Here is a 24,260-nt window from a genome sequence, read left to right on the forward strand (position 1 = left end):
CTGACCAGTTTGTCCACAACTTTCCTAAAGCGCGGTGCCCAGAATTGGACACAGCTCTCCAGCTGAGCTCTCCCCAGAGCTGAATAGAGCGGGACAATTACCTCCCGTGTCTTACATACCCCATGCCGGTTACTGCACTCCAGAATATTAGCCTTTTTCTGCAGATGCAGCACACTGTTGGCTCATATGCAATTTGTGATCTGCCACAACCCCAGATCCTTTTCTGTGATATTCAACTTGTGTCTCTGCCATTGGTTTGACAGGATGTCCCTGGTCCCTCTGACGTGGCAGCAGCAGGAAGTGAGTTCTTGAGTAGAAAACGATGAGTGTTGTGTGAAAGGGGGAAGAAGAGGGAGTTTCTGCTCTGTGGTTTGTCCCACAGACGAACTTTGTTCCTTAGAGGTCACTGAACTTTGCTGTATCAGCTACCAAAGGGGAAGCTGTTTGCTCCTTCCTGACTGCGTCTGCAGCTGTTTTACAACGGCACCATGGAGATGTGTGTGTGCTGTCCCCAGCTGAACTGTCCTTTCAGAAGGGCTGTTTTTGTTTTCGTGGCCAGAGTTGATTTCTTCTGCTGCTACTTTTCCTGTTTGGCTGCAGCTATGAGTCACCCTGGCCAGGCATCTTCAGCTGCGTGTTGAACTTCCTTCTGTCAGTGAGCGAAGAGGGGAACGGCAGAGTTAGAAATGAGCTTTTCTTTGTTCTAAATCATGATCTGTTCAAAAATGGAGCCTGCTACTCCTGATTTGAGCCCCTCTTATTGGCTGTGTAAAAGCATCAGGGTAACCTCAGCGGTGACTGACATCAGGCCACCATACTGTACTTAGGTGTCCCTCCCCTGCCTCAGTTGTTTCTGTCCTAACACTCGCCCTCCAACCAAAATAAATTGGAATTTCTACTAAAGTCTCCTTCTATGTCTAATATATTTTGTCCTCTGCACCATCCAAACTCATGGCCTTATGGGTAAATTCCTCCCTCCGTTTCCCCATGCATATTTCTCCAGCATCTGGGCCAGCTAGCTGTCCTGTGTGCTGCAGTCTGGATGTACAGCAGCTGTTCTCTGTCCTCTCTTCACTCCCTTCTCCCTTTCCTATTTCCATTGACATCGGTGCTGTCAAAACTGATTCCCCACTCTGGCACTTCAAGTGCAGAAGGTGGGGCCCACAAGGATTCTAAAAATGAATACTGGCCACTCCAGGCTAGTATTAAACTCCCAAGGTTACAGTTTCACTCTGACCTTGGATGGGTAGATGCTGCCACCACCCAAATGCTAAAAACCCCTTTGAACACGGGAAGGAGCACTTGGGAATTCCTTCCTGTGGGGTACCCTCAAGCCCTTTTATCCCCCCTCCAGGGAAGAGCTGAGAAAGAAAACAAAGGAAATCAGCTGTTGCCACCAGCTAATTTAACAACATGCACAAACCTCTTAGGACACCAAAAATCCAATCCTGTTCTTAAAAAAGGTAAATTTTATTAAAAACCAAAAGAAAGAAAATACATCTGGGACTTAGGCTTTTTGCTAGATCTTAAAAAAAAAAAAAAAAACAGTTACAAAAATTAAGCATCAAGATAGCTCTCTTGAGGTTCAGCTTAAAGGTTACAAGCAAAACAAAAGCATCTGGGGTTAGCAAAGAGGAGTCCACAAGCCAATAAAAAATAAACGAAATAACCCTAATCACATCTTCCTAGACATTCCCTAATTTATTTACATTTCTGGGGTTCAGTTTAGGTATGATCTGATGGTTTTTCATACCTGGCTTAAAGCTTCTCACAGCATAACTGCTCCCTGTTCCCCTCTTTCCTGGAGAACCACAACACACAGACAAAGGGAAGTTTTATTCCCCATTTTAAAAAGTTCTAGCCCTCCCATTGGCTCTTTTGGTTAGGTGCCCACTCCTTTCCTTCTACCTGTGGGCTTGTTAACCCTTTACAGGGTAAAGCAATTAGAGAACAGCTACTAAGAGGAATTTTATAGCTAACTGGCTGGCTGGGTGTCCATAAAAGGGAGTTAGCCCCCCCCCGTTATTTATCACAGCTGCCATATGAGGAAAGATTAATTAGACTGGGACTTTTCAGCCTGGAAAAGAGATGGCTAAGGGGGGATATGATAGAGGTCCATAAAATCATGACTGGCGCGGAGAAAGTAAAGAAGGAAGTGTTATTTACTCCTTTTCATAACACAAGAACTAGGAGCCACCAAATGAAATTAATAGGCAGCAGGTTTAAAACAAATAAAAGGAAGTATTTCTTCACACAGTGCACAGTCAACCTGTGGAACTCCTTGCCAGAGGGGGAGAAGAGCGTGGGAAATTCTGGAGGGGTAGGATGAAGTAGCTGCTATTCTGTATTCTCTGCCGCACTACTTACAATCCAGGTAGTAAGTCTCCATTTACAGAATTTGAATGCGTCAATGTCACTCACCAGTGGCTTATCATAGGTACAGGGTACAATTGCCATGCTAAGATTAAAAAAAAAAAAAGCTGCAATAAAGGGCTGTGAGCTTTATAGCCTGCAAAGTGCAATGGAAAATGAAGAAAGCAAAATTAATAGTGAAGGAGAAATTTTTGTTCTTTTTTTCCAATGAAATAGGGCTGTTTTTTTTCTACTGACTGCATTTTTGTTGCTATCATTCATCCTTTATATTCTAGTCATTCTTAGGGCATGTCTACACTACGAAATTAGGTCGAATTGATAGAAGCTAGTTTTATAGAAATCGTTTTTATACAGTTGATTGTGTGTCCCCCCCACATAAAATGCTCTAAGTGCACCAAGTCGGTGGATCGCGTCCACAGTACCGAGGCTAGCGTCGACTTCCGGAGCGTTGCACTGTGGGTAGCTATCCCACAGTTCCCGCAGTCTCCGCTGCCCATTGGAATTCTGGGTTGAGATCCCAATGCCTGATGAGGCAAAAACAGTGTCACGGGGGATTCTGGGTACATGTCGTCAGGCCCCCCCCCCGTGAGAGCAATGCCCGACAATCGATTCGCGCCTTTTTTCCTGGGTTACCTGTGCAGACGACATACCACGGCAAGCATGGAGCCCGCTCAGCTCAGCGTCACCATATGTCATCTGGGTGCCGGCAGACATGAGGATGCATTGCTACACAGCAGCAGCCCCTTGCCTTTTGGCAGCAGATGCTGTATTATGACTGGTATCCATCATCGTCATACTCCTCGGTGAGTTCGGTCAGAGGCGCCTGGGCAGACATGTTTTGTTTCCTGGAGATTCAGTCCTGCCGGCAGTCCTACTGCACCATCTTGACGCTGATGGTTAGCAGTCGTAATGCACCATTTTCTGCCAAGCACCCAGAAGATGCCAATGGCTATCAGTCATGCTGCACCGTCTGCTGCCAGCCTAAGATGTAAAAGATAGATGGACCAGATTTGTTCTGTATTCATTTGCTTCCCCCTCCCGCCGTGAAATCAACGGCCTGCTAAACCCAGGGTTTTGAGTTCAATCTTTGGGGGGGCCCATTCTGTATGACAGTTGTTTGTGTTTCTCCCTGATGCACAGCCTCCTTTGTTGATTTTAAATCCCTGTAAGCCATGTCGTCACTCGCCCCTCCCTCCCTCCCTCCCTCCATCAGACAATAGTTTTGCGCCTTTTTTCAGCCCAGACACCATAGCACTGGGATCATGGAGCCCGTTCAGATCACCACGGCAATTATGAGCACTATGAACACCACGCGCATTGTCCTGGAGTATATGCAGAGCCAGGACATGCCAAAGCAAAAACAGGCGAGGAGGCGATTGCAGCGCGGTGACGAGAATGATGAAGAAATTGACATGGACATAGACCTCTCCCAAAGTACGGGTCCCAGCAATGTGCAAATCATGGTGTTACTGGGGCAGGTTCATGCCGTGGAACGCCGATTCTGGGTCCCGGAAACAAGCACAGACTGGTGGGACCGCATCGGGTTGCAGGTGTGGGACAATTCCCAGTGGTTGTGAAACTTTCGCATGCATAAGGGCACTTTTATGGAACTTTGTGACTTGCTTTTCCCTGCCCTGAAGCATCAGAATACCAGGATAAGAGCAGCCCTCACAGTTGAGAAGCAAGTGGTAATAGCCTTGTGGAAGCTTGCAATGCCAGACAGCTACCGATCAGTCGGGAATCAATTTGGAGTGGGCAAATCTACTGTGGGGGCTGCTGTGATCCAAGTAGCCAACACAAAGACCTGCTGATATCAAGGGTAGTGACTCTGGGAAACGTGCAGGTCATAGTGGATGGCTTTGCTGCAATGGGATTCCCTAACTGTGGTGGGGCAAAAGACGGAACCCATATCCCTATCTTGTCACCGGAGCACCAAGCCACCGAGTACATAAACCGCAAGGGGTACTTTTAAATGCTGCTGCAAGTCCTGGTGGATCAAAAGGGACGTTTCACTATCATCAACGTGGGATGGCCGGGAAAGGTACATGATGCTCGCATCTTCAGGAACTCTGGTCTGTTTCAAAAGCTGGAGGAACGGACTTTCTTCCCGGTCCAGAAAATAACCGTTGGAGATGTTGAAATGCCTATCGTTATCCTTGGGGACCCAGCCTACCCCTTAATGCCATGGCTCATGAAGCCGTACACAGGCAGCCTGGACAGTAGTCAGGACCTGTTCAACTATAGGCTGAGCAAGTGCAGAATGGTGGTAGAATGTGCATTTGGATGTTTAAAAGCGCGCTTGCGCAGTTTACTGACTCGGATAGACCTCAGCGAAACCAATATTCCAATTTTTATTGCTGCTTGCTGTGCGCTCCACAATATCTGTGAGAGTAAGGGGGAGATATTTATGGCGGGGTGGGAGGTTGAGGCAAATCGCCTGGCCGCTGATTACATGCAGCCAGAGACCAGGGCGGTTAGAAGAGTACAGCAGAGTGCGGTGCGCATCAGAGAAGCTTTGAAAACCAGTATTGTGACTGGCCAGGCTACGGTGTGAAACTTGTTTGTTTCTCCTTGATGACCCCCCCTGCTCCCCCAGTTCACTCTACTTCCCTGTAAGCTAACCACCCTCCCCTCCCCCCTTTGAGCACCGCTTGCAGAGGCAATAAAGTCATTGTTACTTCACATTCATGCATTCTTTATTAATTCATCACACAACTAGGGGGATAACTGCCAAGGTAGCCCAGGAGGGGTGAGGGAGGAGGGAAGGAAAAGGACACACTGCAGTTTAAAACTTTAACTCTTATTGAAGGCCAGCCTTCTGATGCTTGGGCAATCATCTGGGGTAGAGTGGCTGGGTGGCCGGAGGCCCCCCCACCACGTTCTTGGGCGTCTGGGTGAGGAGGCTATGGAACTTGGGGAGGACGGCTGTTGGTTACACAGGGGCTGTAGCGGCAGTCTCTGCTCCTGCTGCCTTTCCTGCAGCTCAACCATATGCTGAAGCATATCAGTTTGATGCTCCAGCAGCCAGAGCATCGACTCTTGCCTTCTGTCAGCAAGCTGACGCCACCTATCCTCTTCAGCCCACCACTTGCTCTCTTCAGCCCGTGATTCAGCCCGCCACCTCTCCTCTCGTTCATATTGTGCTTTTCTGCACTCTGACATTGACTGCCTCCATGCATTCTGCTGTGCTCTGTCAGCATGGGAGGACATCTGGAGCTCTGAGAACATATCATCCCGAGTCCGCCGTTTTCTCCTTCTAATCTTCACTAGCCTCTGCGAAGGAGAAACGTTTGCAGCTGGTGGAGGAGAAGGGAGAGGTGGTTAAAAAAGACACATTTTAGAGAACAATGGGTACACTCTTTCACGTTAAATTTTGCTGTTCACATTACACAGCACATGTGCTTTCGTTACAAGGTCGCATTTTTCCTCTTATATTGAGGGCCTGCCAGTTTGTTGTGAGAGATCACTCACGCAGTGCCAGGCAACAAAATTCAGCTTGCAGGCAGCCATGGTAAGCCATAGTCTTTTGGCTTTTTTAACCTTCATAACATGTGGGAATGGTTTCAAACAGCAGCGCCCTCATTTCCCATACCAATAACCCGTTGGGTTGGCTATTTAAAATGGGTTTGCAGTGTAAAAGGAGGGGCTGCGGTTTCCGGGTTAACATGCAGCACAAACCCAACTAACCTCCCTCCCCCCGCAACACCCAATTCTCTGGGATGATCACTTCACCCCTTCCCCCCACCGTGTGGCTAACAGTGGGGAATATTTCTGTTCAGCCGAGCAGGAACGGGCACCTTTGAATGTCCCCTTAATAAAATCACCCCATTTCAACCAGGTGACCGTGAATGATATCACCCTCCTGAGGATAACAAAGAGAGATAAGGAAAGGATGTTGTCTGCATGCCAGCAAACACCAGGACCATACGCTGCCATGCTTTGTTATGCAATGATTCCAGACTACATGCTACTGGCCTGGCGTGGTAAAGTGTCCTACCATGGCGGACGGAATAAGGCAGCTCTCCCCAGAAACCTTTTGCAAAGGCTTTGGGAGTACATGAAGGAGAGCTTTCTGGAGATGTCCCTGGAGGATTTCCGCTCCATCCCCAAAAACGTTAACAGACTTTTCCAGTACCTGTACTGACCGCGATTGCCAGGGCAAATTAATCAATAATCATTAAACCAGCTTGCTTTTAAATCTTGTGTAATATTTACAAAGGTACACTCACCAGAGGTCCCTTGTGCGCCTTCAGGGTCTGGGAGCACGCCTTGGGTGAGTTCGGGGGTTACTGGTTCCAGGTCCAGGGTGACAAACATATCCTGGCTGTTGGGGAAACCGGTTTCTCCGCTTCCTTGCTGTGAGCTATCTTCATCATCATCTTCCTCGTACCCCGAACCCACTTCCCTGTTGCGTGATTCTCCATTGATGGAGTCAAAGCACAGGGTTGGGGTAGTGGTGGCTGCACCCCCTAGCATGGCATGCAGCTCCGCATAGAAGCGGCATGTCTGCGGCTCTGCCCCAGACCTTCCGTTTGCCTCTCTGGCTTTGTGGTAGGCTTTCCTTAGCTCCTTAATTTTCACGTGGCATTGCTGTGCGTCCCTGTTATGGCCTCTGTCCTTCATGGCCTTTCAGACTTTTTCTAATATTTTCCCATTTCATTTACTGCTACAGAGTTCAGCTAGAACTGATTCGTCTCCCCATATGGAAAGCAGATCCCGTACCTCCCGTTCGGTCCATGCTGGAGCTCTTTTGTGATCCTGGGACTCCATCATGGTTACCTGAGCTCAGGGCTGGCTCTGGCTTTTTTGCCGCCCCAGGCAAAAAAGCCTCCCGATGCCCCCCGGTGGGGAGCGCGGCATGGGAGGGTGCCGAGACCAGCTGCGGCCCCGCTCTCCCCGGCTGGCTGGAGCGCCGGGAGGAGGGTGGCGAGCCCGGCCGCGGCCCCGCTCTCCCTGGCCGGCCGGAGCGCCGGGGGAGGGCGGCGAACCCACCGCAGCTCTGCTCTCCCCGGCGGCCGGAGGGGAGGGCAGGGAACCCGGCCATGGCCCCGCTCTCCCCGACCGGCCGGAGCGCCAGGAGGAGGGCGGAGAGCCCGGCCGCGGCCCCGCTCTCCCCGCGTGCACGCCGCCCCCCTCCAGGTATTGCCCCAAGCACATGCTTGGAGGGTTGGTGCCTGGAGCCGGCCCTGCCTGTGCTGATGAGCTCTGCGTGGTCTCCACGCTGGGCAAACAGGAAATGAAATTCAAAAGTTCGCGGGGCTTTTCCTGGCTACCTGGTCAGTGCATCTGAGTTGAGAGTGCTGTCCAGAGTGGTCACAATGAAGCACTGTGGGATAGCTCCCGGAGGCCAATAACGTCGAATTCCGTCCACACTACCCCAAATCTGACCCGCAAAGGCCGATTTCTGTGCTAATCCCCTCGTCGGAGGTGGAGTAAAGAAACCGGTTTAAAGGGCTCTTTAAGTCGAAAAAAAGGGCTTTGTCGTGTGGACGTGTCCAGGCTTAATTCGATTTAATGCTGCTAAATTCGACCTACACTCGTAGTGTAGACCAGGCCTTAGAGGCCCTTGTTTGGTAAAAATCAGTGTACTTGATTGTCAGCCTGACACCAGAGAAGCTGTTGTGAATACACCGGTTGGGGAGGTGCTGCCAAGTCCGCTCTTCAGCAGAACAGGGACCGCATTCGGAAGCGTACGCAGACCCGAGTAAGATCCCCTTTGTTTCTTTGGTTGCTTATAAGAAACCTCACTTCATCCTTTGAGGTCAAATCTCTCATCAGAAGGGAATCCCTAAAACCGAGCAAAGCCCTCTTTAATCATTTAGGACACTGACTAATTCCCTGAGTGTTTGTAACCATGCCGACAGACACACACACACACACAGAGCTGGGGTTGGACCAGGAGTCAGAGGGCAATATCTTACTGCCAGACTAAGGGGACACCAGCAGGGTAGTATAAAGCATTGGTGAGAGAGATGTCCCCTTTCCTTTCTCTCAGTAGTTGTACCTATAGGATTGACCGATTCCTAAGGGCTGGGGAAGCCTCTGGTTTCGGGCTGGATCATGTATAATTTAAGGCCAGAAGGTGTTATGCTTATAAGAAGCACACAGGATCTTTTTCAGGGGAAAAGGCAATACGCAGCGTTTATTGAAGATGCAACAATTAGCATATGCATTCAATCACACCACACACACTTTCCCGCCAGTCGATGTTATCGTTACCAGGCCAGAGTCCGGATCAATCTAGTGGCCAGCTAGGTTGATCACGAGTAGGGAGGAGCCGGGTTCTGTCGGTCGCGACACGATGCTCCGGGGAAGTCTTGGCAGGACGAACCCAAAGTTTCATGGCAAGGCAGCCTGTTTATATAGTGATCTTCCTTCATTGGGACCAACGAGGTTTGCACCGTCATGCTGTAATCAATTGTTGTTTGACGAGTGCTTGTTTTCTTAAATAGTTTTTCTTGTCCTTTATCTGGTTCTTTCATCAAGTCTCTCAGGGAGTTACCCCAGGCTTGTTTTGATCACAACTATCTTGTCCCCATAGATAGGTGCCTGTCTCATCTTTAGAGTCATCAATCTGCCCTCCTCTAACATTTCAATAGGGGGCATGTTGCAACCTCCTGGCGCCCATGCGTCTGTCTTCAGTTCCTCCCTAGAACATCTGGTCTGGTGATGGCCTTCACAGTTATCTCTTAACACACACATTCCTCATTCACACACAACACAGAATTGATTTACACAGAGCATTTGAACAGGAACATCAAATTGCAATGCAAGAGAAAAAACAACCAATGCATTCATTTACTTATTTTAAAATACTAAACCTACAACAAAGTGGTGACCCTAAAAGGTCTGTTAATGCCTTGAAATCAGCTCAGATACAGAATTATACAAAATACAAACATAAAATCCTTCTACCACAAAGGGATCATGAAATCATACAGTCTGACCTCCTATATATCACAGGTTTCAGAGTGGTAGCTGTGTTAGTCTGTATCCGCAAAAACAACGAGGAGTACTTGTGGCGCTTTAGAGACTAACACATTTATTTGGGCATAAGCTTTCATGGGCTAAACCCCACTTCATCAGATGCATGGACAGTAGGCAGATATATATACACAGTACATGAAAATATGGGATTTGCCTTACCAAGTGGGGGGGTCAGTTCTAACGAGACAATTCAATTAAAGTGGAAGTGGGCAATTATCAACAGGAGGAAAAATCACTTTTGAAGTGGTAATCAGGGTGGCCCATTTCAAACAGTTGACAAGAAGGTGTGAGTAACAGTAGGGGGAAATTAGCATGGGGAAATTAGTTTTTGTAGTGACGCATCCACTCCCTGTCTTTATTCAGGCCTAATGTGATGGTGTCCAGTTTGCAAATTAATTCTAGTTCTGCAGTTTCTTGCTGGAGTCTGTTTTTGAAGTTTTTTTTGTTGAAGAATTGCCACTTTTAAGTCTGTTGTTGAGTGTCCAGGGAGATTGAAGTGTTCTCTGACTGATTTTTGAATGTTATAATTCTTGCCGTCTGATTTGTGTCCATTTATTCCTTTGCGTAGAGATTGTCCAGTTTCACCAATGTACATGGCAGAGGGGCATTGCTGGCGCATGATGGCATATATCCTATTGGTAGACATGCCACATTTGAAAGATGGCACCGCACTCATATTTTTGAGGTATCATATAGTTACGTGATGCAAAACAAAACCAATGTTCTTACTTTCAGACTCCATTTGAAAGCTGCAAATTGTACCCGAGTTTTCCGTATTTTCCACAGATCACAAACCCACACACTTTTAATGAGTATTTATCTAACAGACGTCACCAACTGTTGTTCTGCTGAATTGAATGAACTGCCATGTAAATGGATTTTCTCAGCATGTTGGTTATTTCATTTTGAAGGCTTCCTCCAGGCTCTCCAGGGCCTGCTCTTTGGTTATTTTTTCCCAGTCCCCTGGGAGCTCGGCTGGTTCGGCAATATACGCTTCAGCAAATTCTTGATTGAACTCCTTAAAAACAAACTTCCAGTAATCAGAGGCGTTGATGCTGGGGTCTGGCTGGATGCGCCAGTCGGGAAAAATAGTGCGATAATCTTTACAAAGATGAACTTCCCATTGTGTCTCCGGGCATAGGAATGTGCCATTGGAAACCACAGCAGAGGAGCATAATTCATAAACGAGTATGTTTGTTTCACTGCACCTGTAGGCCCCTAATCCTTGAGGCCGATGTACCGATGCAAAATGCTCCTTATGATCAGTACCTACTGCCTCACAGGGGACGTTACAGAATGGACACTGCTTCCCACAGCCAAACACTCGCTTGAAGATCTCATCCTGGGGCTTCACTGACAGAAGGGAGAGTTTAAACTCTACTTCCAAATTTTTAAATTCAGCTAAGATTTGTTGCTCCAGGTCAGAAAGGGAAGTCTGAATGAAAGCAGCGAATTTCCCAGTGTTAATGGAGTTTATAAACCGTATCCCTACTAAACAGTCTTTGGAAATGACCAGATCTTTCTGCAGCACTTGGCAAAAGTTGTCTATAAAGGCCGAAACTGTGTTAGACTTATCTTCGGAGTTTTCCAGAGCGCCCCTGACTTTCTCTATTACAGTGGATAGAATCTCTCTCTCCAAATCTTCCAGGCCTTCGTTCTCACTGTAGTGATCAACCAGGTGTCTCTGTATCTGGCTTTTCACAAAATCTTCATAGTTTTCAATATATCTCACATAGTTGTAAAAATCATTTTCCTCCAACAATTTTTTCTGCGTGGTAAATTGGAAAAAGCCCCGGCTGGCGTAATTGATGGACTGTCCATTTCTAAGAATGTCATCCGCCATTGATATTCCTAGCCTCTTCTTCATATAGTCCACCAGGGCAGGTTTCAGACACTGGTCACTGAAATCCCTGGCTCTCTTGTGACTTACCTCTTTGTCTAAGTAAAGATCTTTCAGGATGGAGAAATACTGAAGTTTAAGTTCCTTTGGACTTTGCCAAGGGTCAGTTTCTTTCAGAAAACTATCGTGGATTTCTTGAAACACACTAGCAGCTTCTCCCAAAATGTGAAGCTTCAGGTCAACTTCAAAGCAGCCACTAGTGTGAAGTTTTGAAACATCCTCCTGTTGGAGTCTCTCATTGATCATACACAGCAATTCTCTGCAATAGATTTCGTCATAGTCTCCTTTGGAATTTGCTTTCTCATCAATGTAAGCAGAGCACTGGCACATTAAGGATGTAGCAATTTCCTCTGCTTTATGCCAGCTTTCCTTTGTGAATAGTTCCTTCAAAGTTTCAGACCATGCTAAATCTAAGTATTCTTTTTTCATTGTGAAAGAACTCATTGAATAATATAGCAAGCTCCTAGCTTCTTGAGGCATCAGCTTCCCTCGAATCTCCAGGTCCTCTTGCAGCAGGCTTTGCATTTCTTGAAAAATCAGTCGCTTCATTGAAGAAAATAACATTGACTCGGACAACACCTCTCTCCACATTGCTTTGAATTCCTGCTCCAGTTCCTCATTGTTCAGTTTACGCTCACGGCTCCTGCAGTCTTCCAGAAGCTTGTCAACCTCCTGTTCAATTATTTTCCTGAACTCAGCCTCGCTGTTGTAATACTTACAATGGTGCTTTCTATTGTTCTTTGCTCTCTCCAGCTGTTGGTGTGAATAATGGTGAAACGTAGTTGTCGTGCTTCTTGTGCTCCTGATGAAATCTTCTTTGATCTCTAGCATGTGCGTGCCTGATGCCCCATCTTTTATATATTTTTCCAAACACTCAAAAATCTTGTCTTCTTCATGCTGCAGTTTCTGCTGGGTTTCCTGACTTAATTGGGCCAAGATCTCGCTCTCCAATTCATCTGGTGCCTGATTCTGGATGAAGGTTTCTTGTTCAGACAGCCAGAGATGCATCTTCTTTTTCAACTCCCATTCCAGTTCAGAAAACTTGGCAGACAACTGGTTGTAGGCCTCTGTGGCAAAGGGGTTTCGGAAGCTGAAGCAGAAGTTCTCATGCTTCAGTGCATTCCACAGGCTCTTCACCCATTCAGTAAACTGGGGAATGTTTTTGGGAGCAATCTCAACTGAATGGATCCTTATAAATTGAAACAGGTGTTTCTTCAGCTCCCCCACGCTCTCGCTGTATTCCAAGTTCACTGGCGCCATGGGAGGGACTCCGTGCCATAGGCTGGGGAGGTACCAATCTTGTATTTCTGGATCATAGTCCATAATATCTGAGAATGTCACTTCTTTGTGTAGTTTTTCCATCCTCGCTGCAGCTTTGGTCATTTCATTCAGCTGCTCCAGAAGGTGTTTCCTGTCCCTCATGTTTTGTCCATGCACAGACACATCACTGACGTTCTGATGCACAAATAAACACTGGGGGTTTTGCCCGATTTCCTTTATTCTGAGAAAGGCATGAACCATAATTTGCAGAACATCCTTCATTTCGGTGACGTTCTCTGTGGTCATGTTAACGATGGTTATGTCACTCAGTCCAGTCACCAGGGTGGCCAGCTCATTGTCATGTTGATAACTGTCCTCTACTTTGGCCAGTTCAGGGGCTTTCAGCCCTTCTGTGTCTATCACCAGGATGAAATCACAGCCCAGCTCCTGCTGAAAGTTCTCTGCCACTTTAATGAGGGACATGAAGGCTCCTCGCGTACATTGGCCACTGCTCCCTGCAAACTGCAGGCCGAACATGGTGTTGAGGAGGGTGGATTTCCCAGTGCTCTGCACTCCCAGCACTGTTAGAACCACCATTCTGGACCTTCCCCCCAGCTTGGCATGGAGCTGAGTCAGAACATCTGTCACCCACTGCAGTGGGATGTTGGATACGTCTCCATCGATCAGCTCCATGGGAAACCCTTCCAGCATCAGGTCAGCTGCTATGTCTGGGAGATGGGTGAATTGCTTTTGGCTTTCTGCCATTTTACCTTCCTTCACCATTGCGTGTTCAGCCTCATACAACTGTCCCAACTCACGCAGGAAATGTTCCACCCCTAGGGAACCAGCAGAGATTAATTTATCTAGTTCTTCTAGCTTTTGTGGGTCACCTGCCAAAGCATTATACTGAACTTGTAGTCTGGAATGTTCATCCTTAGCAATGTGATCCAGCGTATATTTTAGCCATTTGAGGAAGTGATGTTTCTCCACTGCAGTCAGTTGTTCTAGTCCATTGATAAATTTAATCAGCCCATCGTTAAGCTCACAATTATTTTGCTGGGCATGAAGCTCTGACAGTTTTTCTTTCAGCTGCATTTTATAGTCTTCAGGAGGGACAGTCCCTTGTTCTTTCATTCTGCAGAGCTCTTTTTCTACTTTAGTCAAGGTATTCCACAGGTCTCCTTGGAGTTTCAGCATTTCTGCCTTGCAACTGGTCACATCTCTCATGTTCACGGTAATTTCTCTAGCCCACATGCTTCCGCTCTGACATTCCTCACAGTCCTCATCTACAAGGACACCTAATTCACGTGCTGCCGTAGCCACAGCTTCCATATTTCCTCTCTTGTTAGAGGAGTTCATTATGCTTCGTATCATGCGCTGGAGATTTTCTACGAATTCTGTCTCATTTGTGTCATTGCTTTTCTCCAGCACATTGAATTTGTTCAGTTCCAGCACTGGGGCTAATTTATTAAGGAAACCCAGAGTTTCACTGCATTGCTCAGCCTGGGCACCGAGGATGAAGTAGTATTTAGTGACTGATCCCTGCAGAGATGATAAGAGCGTGTATTGTCTCTCACTGATGCTCTCAGTAACTATGAACACTGCTGAGGAGATCTCTGTTAAAAAGCTGAACTGTAGCCAGTGGGACTCAATGTCTCCACGCAGGTTTGTAACCGCGACGGGCTCTGGGAAAAGGTCTGAATTCTCCCTCCCACAAGGGAAATACCAGGAAATCTCGACCAGCCCATCTGCGATTTCCCGAGGGACGTTCCCAGACTCCATGTCCCGATGGATGAAGAAATTGTGGTGCTGCTGGGAGGGGCTGAGAACCTCATTGAGGAGTTTGGACTTGGAGAAGTTGCAGCTCCCCAACCGCACAAAGGAAATGGTTGGCATTGCTGTGAGCACCAGGCTCTCCTCTCTGAACCCTCTACTCTCTGCCAGGGAGTGCGGCCTCCACTTCCTCACAATGTCCCTCATGGCCCACAGCATTAGGGTGCACTTGGGGGTGTCGAGGGCAGGCAGCAGCAAAGGGAGGGCAAACTGGCACATGGACATTTTGGACAGGATCTCCTGCTGTAGGAAACTGTCTGAGCAAAACAGAATGGCGCAGAGAACATCGAGGGGGTGCAGAGAATCTCTGGCATCTGAGTTGCTATGGTGAAGAACATTGCCACCACCACCTTGTCTCCCATTCTCCTCACTGCTGGCTTGGTCACCAGTTGCTCCCTGCCAAAAGTTTGTGTTTCTGGCCGTCCCATTCAGAGCCATGACCTTCCTCAGAAAATGCCACGGTAAATCCCCTAATGCCCGAGGAGTCCAGTCCTTTAGACTTTCTGGGTTGATTTCCTGAAGATCCCTCAACCCCAGCTTCATGCTTTTGTGCTGCTCCATCTTCAGCTTGGCCAGGATGTCCTGGAGTGCTCTCCTTCTCTCTGCAGGAAGAGGTTAAAGCATGAGCAGGTTTCAGAACTGATATTTAAAATATACGTATTTTTTGGCAAGTCTCTTTTGACACTGAACATTGGTGCACACCAGGGGGTGGTGAGAATTGTGGTCTTCACTTTCAAGTATGAGTGAAAGAGAGGGCGAAAACACGTAAAGATTTTGGAGCATGAATGGGTGAAGAAATGATCAGTGAAGCTAAACTTTTCAGTTCTGTTCTGTTATCTCTTCAGTTCCTTGAAACCTGTTCTGTTCTCTTTGTGCAAGTTTAAACAAACCTACCTACCTGCCAACCCAGCAAAGCAAATAACCCCAACCAATCAAAAACAAACTCTTTGCCCCAGAATCTTCAAAAGTATTTAGGTCCCGAATTTCTGTTGATTTCATGCTTCTCTCTCATTGAACATTTGTAATGACAGACAGTCCCCACGCTCTTTCCTCGCTCATAAAAGGACAGACACAGCAGCAAATCCTTTTAGGCAGTATTGTGAGTACAGCTCTTTGCACCTTGAGTGTGAAACCCAAAGCACATGAAACTTGTGCCTAATTCTGCATAATTTAATGCGAGTGTTTCCATTTGGATCCAATTGGTTCCAAGCTGGTGGAGAACCGAGGACGTACAAACAAGGATTTTTGTTTGCTAAGGTAGTTTCTCCATGCTTAGCTCACTGATTGTCATCAAACAAGGAAATAAATAAGTTGGCAATTGCTAAATGCATCATGTTGTGCTAACTTTAAAACTATTAAGCTAATAACTGCATCTTAAACACTTATAAGAACTTTCCAAACCACCTGGGGGATCTAGGAGCACATGTTTCTGGTGCCAGGATCTCACAGCTGTGAGATAGAATAACAGAAAAATCAGTTCGGACCAACACCTTCCCTGCAGCAAGTGGGGCTTGGAGCAGGGTAGGCTACTTATGGGCTAGAGACATAGGAGTCCTTTCCCACTAGGTTGAAGAGAAGAATCACTTTGTAGCGGTTCCTGCAGCCCTGAGGTTGCATTCATACGGGCCCCTCCTACCTTTTCATTCTGCAGAGAGAAAGTCCAGGGAAGGGCACAAGGGGGGACTCTCAGACCCTGAATCTGCTCCCCACACAACCCTGCACTAAATCCTGCCACAAGACTGTTATGTTCACCGCCTACACCCTGAAGTTAGATAAAAACATAACATGCTCTTGCTGGAAAATGACCACATGTTCCCGGTTTTCCTGGACATTGCACCTTTCTTGTGCCTCCTTTCTGTGTCCAGGTGGTTTTTCCTAATGTCCGGGTGTTCCCCTCTGGTGTTATCTGGACTGGTGACCTGCCAGGTCACTCCAGTCCTTGACTCTGGGACCAGCCTTACCCTGCTCTGCTGTGAGACCCCCACTCCTGCGCTGTTCACGCACAGCCTCTGGCATGTCAGCTGCTCCTTGGATTGTGCAACCGAATGACACTAGCCAATATCTCCAGTCCCAGACACGACCCTAGGAACCTCCGTCTTGCAGTGTCCAGTTATGCCCACTGGATGCTGCAAACTTATCTGAGTTCGTCAATTTAACAAAGAAATTGATATGTCCCAGGCTTGTTCTCCCAAGGGGAGCCTCTGACACACTGCAAACCAAACGCACTGCTTCAGGTCGATGTATTAGCTATAAAGGTAGATTTAAGCGATTATAAGTCAAAGCAGAACAAGTCAGATTTGATCAAATGAAATAAAAGCAAAACGCATTCTAAGCTGATCTTAGCACTTTCAATGTCCTTACAAACTTCGATACTTCTCACCACAGGCTGGCTCTTCAGCCAGGCTCTCCCCTTTGATCAGTGGTTCAGTCGCTTGGTGGTGGTGGTGTCTGTAGATGTAGGTGGAAGAGAGAGCACATGGCAAAATGTCTCTCCCTTTTATCATATCCTTTCTTCCCTCTTGGATTTGCCCCCCCAGCTTCAGAGTCAGGTGAGCATTAGCTCATCACAGGCCCAAACTGCCCAAAGAAAGGGGAGGTGACTCCCTCCAGGGTCTAACAGATTCTTTTGTTGCTGCTTAAGCCAGTGAACTTTGTTCCTGTGAGGCTGGGCTGGGTTTGTCCCACACGTGACCTGATGAGGTGTGAACTGCCTCTCTGCTCTTGGAGAGTTTTTGCCTGGGCTTCTTTTAGCCATGAGGACACATTTTCAGCCTGATAACTATATACATGAAATTACAGCCTATAACCTCACTATAACATCACTGTAACAATTACTGTAACCTCACTATAACAACCATTCTCAGTTCATTATGAGCCTTCCGAAGACACCCGACATGACAAACTTTGCACTGGATACCACACAGTCATTGTATAAAGATGAACATGGGGGTGTAGGGTGTTCCCCCAACGTACAGAGCACCACACCAGGGTTTTTGCAGAGCAGACATTGCTGCTCAGAAAGATCCCTGATTGGTCCACTTCCCAATTGGTCCCTCCCCCCTGCATCAGCAGCTGATTGGTTCATTCCCCTGCAAGCCACAGCTACCAGATCCTGCCTACCCAGGCCCCGGTTCCAGCCATGGGCACAAGGGGATCCTGCAGCGAGGCGCTAACTGATGGCCACTGCTACATCCTGGACTTGTGCCAGCTGCCCTGCCAGAGAGACACTGTCCCCCACCTCCAATGAGTACCTCCCACCACAGGTGCCCCCTCCAGCACCCCCAATTGTACCCCCAGCTCTCCCCCTCCCCTCTCTGGCAGTGTCCTCTTTTTGAGAACCTGGAACGTTCATAAAAGAAAATACCTTTAAGAAGTTCTTCCCCCACCATCTCTGGGTCTTGGTGAGTCTCTGATTCCTGGTCTGGATTTGAACCACCTAGAAAGACATTGTGGGTACTTAAAGATCCTCTTGATTAACTTCTCAGATGCATCTTTGTTCATAGCCACACAAATAAGCCAACTCTAGGAGTGGGAGTCAGTCTCTAATTTCTGCAAAATAATCTTGACACATGCAGTGAATTTCTCTTGAATTCTTGGTTCTTAAAGTACATCCCGCATAGAGAACAGGAGTATTTCTGGCACCTTAGAGACTAACAAATTTATTTCAGGTGTCAGAGTAGCAGCCGTGTTAGTCTGTATCCGCAAAAAGAAGAACAGGAGTACTTGTGGCACCTTAGAGACTAACAAATTTATTTCAGCATAAGCTTTTGTGGGCTACAGCTCACTTCTTCAGATGCATAGCGTGGAACACACAGACAGAAGATATTTATACATACAGAGAACATGAAAAGGTGGAAGTACGCATACCAATTGTAAGGGGCCAATCAATTGAGATGAGCTATCAGTAGCAGCAGAAGAAAAAACTTTGAAGTGATAATCGAGATGACCCATAGAAGGTGTGAGGAGAACTTAACATGGGGGAAAAAAAATTCAATTAGTGTAATGACCCAACCATTCCCAGTCTCTGTTTAGACCTAAGTTAATTGTGTCTAATTTGCATATTAATTCGAGTTCAGCAGTCTCTCTTTGGAGTCTGTTTTTGAAGTTTTTTTGTTGCAGAGTGAATCTGGATGTTTTTACAAGCTGTGCAGCGATGACAAAGGACATTCCCCATTAATATGTGTGTATTTATGTGGGTGAGACACCTCTGATTTCTCACTCTGATTTCAAATCATAGTTTAGATCTTATTCATTCCATACTTTCATAGTTTAGCCCTAGCAATATAGTCTCACGTTTCTTTGTTTATGCAGACTCTCAGGATTGCTGGGTCAATGTATCTACATAAATATATTTTTTGCTTTGTACCAAATGCGGCAAGAACGAAAGCTCACTATGCAGAGGACATATCTCTTGATGGAAACAAACAGGCGAAAAATCCAAATGTTTTTTTTTTTGCTTTTGTTGAAAACCGGGAGAAGGAAAAAGTAAAACCTGGATCTGAAGAGGGAGCAAAGATTACCCAAAAAGTCTACAAATACACCTAAAATCTAAGAACTTTCTGGAACCTTCTTGCAAACTCCTGACATGCCTAAAGTATATGGAGAATTAAGTCCATATTTTATCTAGGCTCATGCACACACACATGACAAAGCAAATGCTACGCAGGGAAGTTGCGGAGGAGTGACAGTCAGAGAAGGGGTTTTATCCCTCCAGGTCTTGTTTCTTACCCCCTCCTGTTGTTTTTGTCAATCTCTCTGCCAGGTCTTGCTGGTTTATAGCCCTCAGCACCTTCCTAGTCACCTCCACCCCATCGTCATCCTTGCAGCCACGGAGCAGCTCCTCAGTTAGGTCTCTGGGGTCTGCCACCTGTGGTGTGCTCCAGGGGATGTTTCCAGAGCCTTCTTGCAACTGAATTTCACTCCGTTTGGATGTAAATGTCTCCAACTCTTCTCCCAGGTCTTCCAGGGTTCCCAGCAGATGATCTCTCACCGGCTCCTCCATGTTGCTTCCTCAGAAGACGGACCACAGCCTCAGGAAACGGCTTCTGTGCCTGCAACCAGGAAGCTCAGCAATGATTTAATCCCAGAGACAAGCCAAAAATGAAACTAAAAGCTCTCCAGTGCACACTGCGTGGAGCAGCCCCCCTCCTTCCCCTCCCTCAGAGCTGCTCTGCACAATGTGCACTGGACCAGGGCTGTGCATTTCACTTCACCCCCCAAAGTCAGAGCCCCAAACACTGAACTGACACTTCTGATCTATCTTCCTACCAACAATAGCTCCTTAACAGGTTAGTTAGCCTCATTTCACCAAATTCATTCAGCGGCTGGTCTAGTCTAGTGCCCTCCAGATGGAATCTTTCCGGTCTGCGGCTTCAGAGAATGTATCCTGTCTAAATGAATGCTGGGAATAATGGAACAGAAGTGACACCCTGTGGCACCCCAGACTGTTGCTTAGGCCCGGTCTACACTTAAATACAGGTTGACTTAACTCTGTTGCTCAGAGATGTGAAAAATCCCCTCCCTCTGTCGCTATGCCGACCTAACTTCAAGAGTGGATGCATCTAGGTCAGCGGTTCTCAAATTGTGGGTCGGGATCCCAAAGTGGATCGCGGCCCTATTTTAATGAGGCCACCAGGTCTGACATTAGGCTTGCTGGGGGCCGGGGCCTAAGACAAAACCGGAGTCCCATCACTTGGGGCCGAAGCCTGAGGGCTTCAGCCCTGGGCAGTAGGGCTCAGGTTACAGACCCCTTGGGCTTCAGTTTTTCCCCCTGCCCCCCGCAGGGCGGTGGGGGCTCAAGCAGGCTCAGGCTTCAGTCCTCCCTCCTGGGGTCATTTTTATTGTCAGAAGGGGGTCACAGTGCAGTGAAGTTGGAGAACCCCTGATCTCGGTGAATGGAAGAATGCTTCCATTGCCGTAGCTACTGTTGTTCAGGGAGGTGGTGTTCCTATGCCAACAGAAACACCCCTTCCATCACTGCAGGCTGCATCTATCCAGTGGGATTATGTTGGTATAGCTACAGCAAAGTAGACATGCTGGTGTAAACCACCATAGTGTAGACAGACACTGAGACCTGGTCTATGCTTAAAAGTTAGGTTGTAGCCTTGTACAACGCGAATTCTTACCTCCGAGCACTGTAGCAATGCCAGCCTGACCACTGGTGTAGTGGTGGCTAGATCCATGGAAGAATTCTTCCATCGACCTCACTGCTGCCACTTGGGGAGGTGGATTACCTACAGTGATTTGAAGACCCCTTTCATCGCTGTAGGAAGTATCTACCCTATGGCACTATAGGGGCACAGCTGCACCACCATAGCGGTGCTGCTGTAGTACCTGTAGTGTAGGCGTGGCCTTAGTCAACGTTACTAGCGCCCATGCTCATTCTCTCTCACTCTCACACACAGAATGAGAGAATCAAGAAACGAACAGTTTCTAGATCGCTTGGTAAACTGGGTGTGAGCAAACAATATACATTTTAATACAGCTAAATATAAAGGTATACATCTAGGCACAAAGAACGCAGGCCATCCTTACACAATTTGGGCCTCTATCCTGGGAAGCAATGACTCTGGGAAAGATTTGGGGGATCGTGGTGGAGAACCAGTTGAACATGAGCTCCCGGTGTGATGCTGTGGCTAAAAGAGCTCCTATGATCCAGGTGAATCTCAAATAGGAGCAGAGAGTTTATTTTACCTCTATATTTGGCACTAGTTCAACTGCTGGTGGAATACAGTGTCCATTTCTGGCACCCACAATTCAAGAAGGATGTTAATAAACTGGAGAGGGGTCAGAGAAGAGCCAGGAGAATGATTAAAGTATTGGACAACCTGCCTTAGAGTGACAGACTCCAGGAGCTCAATCTATTTAGTTTAACAAAGAGAAATTGAGGGGTGACTTGATCCCAGTCTCTAAGTACCTACACGGGGAACAAATATTTAATAACAGGCTCTTCAATTTAGCAGAGAAAGGTCTAACATGATCTGATGGCTGGAAATTGAAGCTAGATGAATTCAGACTGGAAATAAGGTGTGACATTTTTAACAGTGAGTAATTAACCACTGGAACAACTTACCAAGAATTGGGGTGAATTCTCTATCACTGACCATTTTTAATTGAAGTTAAGATGTTTGTTTAACAGATCTGCTCTGGAAATTATTTTGGGGCCGTTCTAGGACCTATGGTATCCAGGTCAGACTAGATAACCACAACGTTCCCTGCTGGTCCTGGAAGCTATGAAGATTTTGTTCTACTGACCTTTCAGAAGAAGCCAAGGAAGGGAAGAGAAGAGAGCAGGAAATGTTGCCGGGGGGCGGCAAAGGCACCATGCACATATATTGGATTCTGCTGTGCCATTTCAATCCTGTCAGTGAATCTCTGGGTCCAGATTTTGAATTGTTTACATGGCTTGAACCTGCTTATCTCAAGGCCATTTGATTAGACGGATGAGCTGAAATAGCTATATTCAGCTGAGAAAACTGATATAATCTCTGCATATTAAAAAGGTCTCTTTTAGGGCACAAGTTTCAGAGGCGTCGTCGTGTTAGTCTGTTTCAGCAAAAACAACAAGGAGCCCATGCATCTGACGAAGTGGGTTCCAGCCCACGAAAGCTTCTGCCCAAATAAATTTGTTAGTCTCTAAGGTGCCGCAGGACTCCTTGATGTTTTTATTAGAGCACAGTGGCAGCTCTGCTGTTGTTGAGTCTGAGAGTCACTCAAGCTCAGATCCACAAAGAATCTATATCATTGCAGAGGTTTAAGGGCGACTGCTTTACGTGCTCTAAAATCCTCATGCTGATTCAGCTTGTTTGGAAATTTGCTGTATCTCATGAGGGTGTGGGGTAAAGGTTGTGGTCATTTGAGCATGAGGCTTTTGTGAAACTGCCCTTCCCCCACCCCTCCAGTCATGTGTTTACAATAGATTCTGGTTCTGATAATGGCTTTTTGTCCACACCTAGGGTTCAAACGATGGCGCAGATCCTCCCCAGACTGATATCATGGGCTCTCAGAATTGATCTCAGCTTGTGTTTGGGAACCCACGGTCCCTCTGGGGAAGCAGTATTGAGAGCGTTATTGAGGGTAAAGTTTTCTCGGCAGATAGGTTGGAGCCTAACACCTAAACTGTCCAAAAATGTATTGGCTCTGTCAAGGCTGTACCCCCACTTTGAACTTTAGGGTACAATGTGGGGGCCTGCATGAAGACTTCTAAGCTTAACTACCAGCTTAGCTCTGGTCCGCTGCCACCATCTCAAAGCTAATCCCCTTCCCTGGGAAGCCTTGAGAGACCTTCACCAATTCCCTGGTGAATACAGATCCAAACCCCTTGGATCTTAAAACAAGGAGAAATTAACCATCCCCTTCCTCTCTCCCACCAACTCCTGGTGAATACAGATCCAACCCCCTTGGATCTAAAACAAGGAGAAATTAACCATTCCCCCTCCTTCCTTTCACCAACTCCTGGTGAATCAAGATCCAAACCCCTTGAATCTTAAAACAAGGAAAAATCAATCAGGTTCTTAAAAAGAAGGCTTTTAATTAAAGAAAAAGGTAAAAATCATCTCTGTAAAATCAGTATGGAAAATAACTTTACAGGGTAATCAAACTTAAAGAGCTCAGAGGACTCCTCTCTAGTCTTAGGTTCAAAGTACAGCAAACAAAGATAAACACTCTAGTAAAAGGTACATTTACAAGATGAGAAAACAAAGGAAAACTAACACGCCTTGCCTGGCTATTTACTTACAAGTTTGAAATAGGAGAGACTTGTTTAGAAAGATGTGGAGAACCTGGATTGATGTCTGGTCCCTCTCAGTCCCAAGAGCGAACAACCCCCAAACAAAGAGCACAAACAAAAGCCTTCCCCCCCCCAAGATTTGAAAGTATCTTGTCCCCTTATTGGTCCTTTGGGTCAGATGCCAGCCAGGTTACCTGAGCTTCCTAACCCTTTACAGGGAAAAGGATTTTGGAGTCTCTGGCCAGGAGGGATTTATAGTACTGTACACAGGACAGCTGTTACCCTTCCCTTTATAGTTATGACAGGCTCGATCGGGGCTAGCACTGTGTGATGAAGCAGAGAAAGTACCAGCCAGCACAGGAAGGGTTAAAGACAGCTAGCCCTGCCCCATTATCTCTGTGGCCAACACCAGGCCTGGAGCGAGGAGAAAAGAGAAGCTGGCTCAGTTGAGGGCTGACTGACTGGTAAAGAGGCAGGAGCTAGGGCTGCCGCCTGGAAGCAAGCGCTGGCTCCCCAGCCAAGGGAGACTGAAGGAACACCCCCAGCACTGGAGGTAGCTGACTGAGGGAACCCCAAACACATTGTGGGGCTCGCCCTCTCCAGCTTGCGGCTGCCCCACCTAAAGGGACCCAGGACCAAAGAAAGGTGCTGACCTGGACCCAAGAGGGAACCTGATGGGCAGCAAGCCACCGGTAGATTAGACTAGAGAGGCTATGCTGAACTGAACACGCTCATAGGAAGTAGTCTGAGATGGCTCAGCCCAGGAGGGGGCTGAGAGCCTGATGATCTAACCCTAGGCTGCATGGCCACACAAGACCCCGTCACCCACAGGTTTATCTCCTTGAGCTGGGAGTCGCAGCTCCAGCTCCAAGTGTGGACATACCCTAGGGCTCTGTTGGAGCCGGATGGCTTGCAGGCAGTGTGCTGTACTGGAAGCTGGGGGGCTCAAAGTGCCGTGCTGCAGCCAGGGAATCTGAGTTACACATGTTTGCCGTGAGTTTTGAGCCCTGTCCATGGCAGCTTTCAGAGAACTCATTGGCTTTGGAAGTTTGGCCCTGAGCCTAAAATTTCAGGTTGGAGGCGATAGTTTGAAGTGCTCTAAGATCCATGCAATGTCTTTGGTTTAAACTGTAGAATTATTCTCAAGGAAGTGAGTGTTGATTAAACAGAGGGAAGATG

General features: G+C 47.2%; 1 protein-coding gene across 1 annotated transcript; it reads right to left on the reverse strand.

The window, feature by feature from the left end:
- Positions 1-8,561: 8,561 nt before the first annotated feature.
- Positions 8,562-19,701, reverse strand: LOC128836557 (up-regulator of cell proliferation-like). The gene is made up of 4 exons (XM_054026924.1): positions 19,622-19,701; positions 19,082-19,404; positions 17,718-17,789; positions 8,562-14,955 (listed from the first exon to the last, which is right to left on the reverse strand). Exons 2-4 carry the CDS (start codon positions 19,353-19,355, stop codon positions 10,256-10,258), a joined length of 5,046 nt encoding a protein of 1,681 aa, XP_053882899.1. The 5' UTR covers positions 19,356-19,404; positions 19,622-19,701; the 3' UTR covers positions 8,562-10,255.
- Positions 19,702-24,260: the final 4,559 nt, after the last annotated feature.

Source organism: Malaclemys terrapin, chromosome 4, assembly GCF_027887155.1.
Source record: "Malaclemys terrapin pileata isolate rMalTer1 chromosome 4, rMalTer1.hap1, whole genome shotgun sequence".
Lineage (NCBI taxonomy): Eukaryota > Metazoa > Chordata > Testudines > Emydidae > Malaclemys > Malaclemys terrapin.